The sequence below is a fragment of the Pinus tabuliformis genome, chromosome 1_2 (assembly GCF_031772625.1).
Source record: "Pinus tabuliformis cultivar Carrire ecotype Pingquan chromosome 1_2, CPIR1, whole genome shotgun sequence".
NCBI classification, from domain to species: Eukaryota; Viridiplantae; Streptophyta; class Pinopsida; order Pinales; family Pinaceae; genus Pinus; species Pinus tabuliformis.
This window is the reverse complement of record NC_142298.1, coordinates 730,595,247-730,600,372: the sequence shown is the minus strand read 5'-3', so window position 1 is coordinate 730,600,372 and position 5,126 is coordinate 730,595,247. Positions and strand designations below refer to the sequence as shown.

Sequence of the window (5,126 nt, the reverse complement as noted above, 5' to 3'; positions counted from 1 at the left end):
GTTGAAATAACCTTCCGGCCATATCAATTGAATAAGAAGAGTGGAATAAGCCCATAATCATACATGTATGTGCAATGGCGAGTTTAAATAAGAAGATTGAAATACGTCGATGAATCCTCAAGGGAATCTTTTAAAGCTTATCGGCCATACCAGTAGGGCCTAACTCCAAAGGCGTCGAAGAGAATTGACCCTGTTGTTGTTGGGAAAAGTATCTATTCAGAACGCCCCTATCCCACTCTAAGGTGTGACAGTGCCTTAGCAACAAACAAGGAAAACTACTTTCGTATTCTTCTTTATGAAATGTAAACGAAGAGGAAGGATATAACTAACCTGTGCCTTGCGCTAGTTTGTTGATCCAATCGCTCTCCTCTTTGTTCGCTTCCCGCTGCCTGCTCCCTTACTTGCCCAGCTTCACCAAGTTCCTGCAAGATCACAGAAGAGGAAAACTACACAAAAGACATAGATTTACATTCATAAAAAGCTTAGGATCAGATTTAAGCTAAACGTGCAAATATAACAAAGCATCATTCATACACAGCATGTAGGAGAAACTCAAATAGTTTTATTGATATAATAAGAAAGTCCAAGAGGAGATACAACCAAGTGAGTCCCGATCCAGCATCTACCTCCCAGCAAAGGAATCCCTTCCTCACCTCCAACAAAGCATAAATCACCCAATGCACTAATCTCAATCTCAAACCAACAGCAATTCTCTGCAAAGTACAAAATTCCAGCCTCTGGATCTCTGGGATGAGGGATCCATATATAGATGTAAGCAGAGAGGATGAGTCAGCTTATGTTTTGACTTGTGGCTTCTCTCTGTCAGTTCTTGCTTCCACTTGGAGGCTGAGAGCCTCTTACTCATCCTTGGTTGAACTCAGTGAGGCAAGTGTCATTGAGGAAGATTCTGGAAGCTTCCATTGTCTGTCCACCTCGCGGAATGACACTGCCATTTGGCATTTCCCGCTCAGCGCACCCTGGTAGTGCATTTAGGTGCGTTGCAACGCACCTAGCTAGTGTACTGGGGTGCTTTGCAACGCAGGCAGCTAGTGGAGCACTTGAATTGATCCTGATTTGACTGATTTTGAGTAGTTTTTGGTGGAGAACTTCTGGGAGAAGCTGTCATTGGTTGACCTTGTTCCTTTAGGGGCAGGAACAACACTTTTAGGGACTTTGGATCCCTTGGATTATGAACATTTCATGCTTAAAGCTGTAAGGCACAAAAATGTCTATAGCACCTGTGACCTCCAAATTGACTAGTAGGGCCTAACTCCAAAGGCGTTGAAGAGAATTGACCATGTGACCTCCAAATTGACGAGGTATTGACTCCAAATTAACTAAGTATTGACTCGATCAATTAAATTAACCCTCAAAACTTTGATCCTTTATTATAAAGCATGAGTTCAATTTTTCTTGAATCTGTTAAAAATTATTCCTTAAAAATAAATACTACCCTTTATTATGAAGCGTGAATTTGGTTCAGCCATATTAGGAAGGGTGAGTTCAATTCTTCTCGATATTTTGTTATGAAGATTAGGTTCAATTCTCTGTGACCTTTTGTTATGAAGCGTGATTTCAACTTCAATTATCATTAAATCCGTAAAAGAAATATTCCCTCTGCATAAACACCACTATTGAAAATAAAAAATAAAAAATGAGTGGGGTATGCCCATTTTGCGGGGCATGGATTCGCTTCTAGAAGCATAAATCTTCTTATTCCTACTCCATCCTATTTACACCGGTGGAATTTAGCGAGGGACTCCATCCTATTTACACCGGTGGAATTTAACGAGGGACCGGACGTGCATCTCGGGAATTTACCGAAACAAATCAAATGAACCGAAACGTCAATCTCGAAGGCCGATGAGTTCTTGTTGCATCTGACCTCACTTTCACCCCACGCATTTTGTTTCGTCATTCCATAAATTTGAACTGCAATGCCAGCTCCCGGCACCAGCTTGTATGTGCTTTTCCAAATTATCGATTGTTTTCCCTGCCCAAATGGGGAGATTTTTTTCAGCTTTGGAGGCAAATGATTCTCAGTTTTTTGCGTTTTTTGGTGGCCTTTTGTATCATAATGTAGATTCTACCCCTGCGCTCACTTCAAATTCAATTCTGGTTGCCCTGTTGGACTCACGCTACACACAGTTGATCGAACTGGTGGAGAAGGCCTCGCTGTTACAACCATTGGAAGAGATGGTGAGCAATAACAATATCACAATTTTGGCCCCTCAAAATGCTCATCTGGAGAAGAATTTGGACCCAGAATTCTAGAGGTTCATGGGTGAGCCCGGCAATCTCAATTCGTTGCAGAGATTGTTGCAGGCCCATATTATTCCCAGGAGGATAACAGCCGAGGAACGGAGCAATAATGCAACCCATGAAGCACTTTCCAAAGATGCTCTGCAATTTTCTGTGAAGGAAAACAATGTAAAAACCGTAGATCTGGTTGTTTTAACACATCCCAATGCTGCTGTGAGACCTGATGGCGTTATTCATGGAATTGATAGGCTTCTGGTGCTCAAGTCTGTGCAAGATGATTTTAATGCATGGAGACATGGGGTGGTCTTGGCTGTGAAACCAGAGGGGACCCCTGTTTTAACTAAGTTATCAACTTCAGCTTCCATTAATGGCCCCAAGAGCCCACTCATGGCAGCTCCCATTAGTTATACTGCAATGGCTCCTGGGCCTTCTTTGGCCCCTGCCCCTGCTCCTGGACCCTCCTCTGGTCACCATTGGTTTGATGGAGAGAGCCAAGTTAAGGATTTTATTGATACATTGTCCCTTTTTGGAGGGTACAGTGAGATGGCAGATATTCTTGTGAATCTCACATCTCTGGCTTCTGAACTGGCCAAGCTTGTCTCTGAGGGATACAGGATTACTGTCCTGGCTCCCAATGATGAAGCCATGGGTAAGCTGACCACAGAACAACTGAGCGAAGTGGGTGCCCCTGAGCACATTGTGTATTATCACATCATTCCGGATTATCTGACAGAAGAATGTTTATATAACGCAGTGAGAAGATTTGGGAAGATTAAGTATGATACTCTGAGGGTGCCTCACAAGCTGCTTTCCAAGGAAGCAGATGGTACTGTTGTGTTGGAGAAGGAGAAGAGGCAGCTCATCTGTATGATAATGATATTTATATTGATGGCAGGATCTCTGTTCAAGGTATTGATAAGGTGCTCTTTCCTCCCCAGCAAGCAGGCACCACCTCCCATCGCAACGTTGGCAGAAAGTTAGAAGAACAAACAGCAGGTCAACGCAGAGCTATGCCATTTATACTTCTTGAATTCATTCCAGGAATCTGATGGTATGAATATTTATATGATTTTCTTGACATTTAGGAATCTGATGGTCAAGGGCCGTCAATTTTTTTGATGGTCAGATTTTTAGATATTCCCAGAAATTTGCAATCGATATAAAAAGATGGAGAAATTTACAACAAACATAAAATTGTTCAATTAGTATGGGTTATGGGTTCTCAGATTCTTAAATATTCTTAAAAGACATAATTTTTTAATAAATATGAAGGTTATATGTGTAAATGGTAGATTGGAAAATATTCTAAATATTTGAAAATTAATTGTTTGATTTTACTCTGCATTCATGTTTTTTAAATTTTTGAAATATTTCAAAATTTATAATTACGCAGTAAGGCGTTTCCCTTTGAAATTAACTCTCCTAATTTCCACCTTGCACAAACTTCCACCATTCAGTCAAATGTTAGACAATTCAAGAATAATGTGCCGCCAGATTAATACAGTTTCAACTAAGTGACAAGATATGGCATATAACCCTCCATAATCGTGAAGTTAAACTTTGCATTTGTGTTTTCAATTTGCAGAAGAAAACTCCTCTTAGGTTTCTTCCCCTCTGCTCTTGAACATTCTACCCATTTCCTGGTATTTGTATAAATGCTCCCCTATCCGTCCAAAAACTTCAGCAAAATCATCTCATCTCTCCAGGTCTGTGGAGGTCTCACATTCAAGATCGACATTCTTTCAGTCATTTCATCAACAGACGATCCAGTGTTTTTGATCCCTTCCCAATGGATTTTGGGGATCCTTTCGAATCTGAGAATTTTCCATTTCAGGGGACATGCGGCATCGTGCAAGGAAGGAGTAACATTAATAACCAACATTCAATGCGACTAGAAACTTCTGACGTGTACACCTTCAAGGTTGATCCTCCCGGTATTGATCATACATATGACAGGGTTTTTGTTCCTTTAATTGCAGATTTTCTAGATTTGTTAATATTTAGGGCCTGGTGTTTATCTGTTGGTCTTGGCAGGTAAGGAAACTTCTGTCACATACACCTTAGAAGCAAAGAAAGAGTTTCCCTGGCCACAGGTCTCACTTCAAAAGGATCCCCATTTTTTTAATCGTTTGCCTGTCGTTTCATCGTTTCTTATGTTAGTTTCCAATTCGCAGCCTGAAGGAGATGGTGCAGTTGTTAGACGAAGCATTGGAAGGTAATATTTTTGGAATTTTTTTAGGTTTTTTTTTTTTTTTTTTTTTTTTTTCAAATGTCTAGTGTTTAGATTTCATTAGATTTTTGGATATCGATATGTGTTTCGATTTCATCAAATTTTTCGATATCGGTATGCATGCAGGCCTGAATTGAAGAATTTGGATCGTTTCCTCCCGCTGGACGAATTTTCAGGTTAGTTTTCTTATTTAGCGAATTTGCAATTAAATTGAACCCAATTCGTTTAACGAGCAGATGATGACAATCCAACTCTTTCCCACACCATTAACAACTTAGGCTTAGACATTAGTTAAATGATACCTTTGTAGTATTCAATACGCAGGATTCAGGGCTGGAAAAGATTTGGTCAACTTTCCTTCCATTGAATTTTTCACTGTGCCCTTAAAACACGCATGCCCAAAAACATATCGAGACACCACCAGGAATATGCAGGATTCAGCGCTGGAAGAGATTTGGTCAACTTTCCTTCCATTGAATTTTTCCATGTGCCCTTAAAACACGCATTTTTTGGAAGTTGTCTCAAATTGTGAGATTTTTGTAGCCCTTTATTGATCAATTGCAGCAGAAATGGGTTACAGGTTTACTGTTGAAAGGTTTGTGTGTATAATTCTTGCTACTGTGCTGTCTGTTGA

General features: G+C 40.3%; 1 protein-coding gene and 1 pseudogene across 2 annotated transcripts; both read left to right on the top strand.

Moving 5' to 3' along the window:
• The first annotated feature begins 1,946 nt into the window (after window positions 1–1,946).
• Window positions 1,947–4,309, top strand: LOC149207843 (fasciclin-like arabinogalactan protein 18 pseudogene; annotated as a pseudogene). The gene is made up of 2 exons (XR_016252046.1): window positions 1,947–3,313; window positions 4,097–4,309. The product of XR_016252046.1 is annotated as a fasciclin-like arabinogalactan protein 18 pseudogene (transcript).
• On the top strand, window positions 4,052–5,126 carry LOC149207842 (uncharacterized). Its single transcript, XM_089398156.1, has 4 exons — window positions 4,052–4,196; window positions 4,297–4,477; window positions 4,619–4,668; window positions 4,817–5,126. The coding sequence occupies exons 1-4, from the start codon at window positions 4,052–4,054 to the stop codon at window positions 4,987–4,989; spliced, it is 549 nt and encodes a 182-aa protein (XP_089254282.1). The 3' UTR covers window positions 4,990–5,126.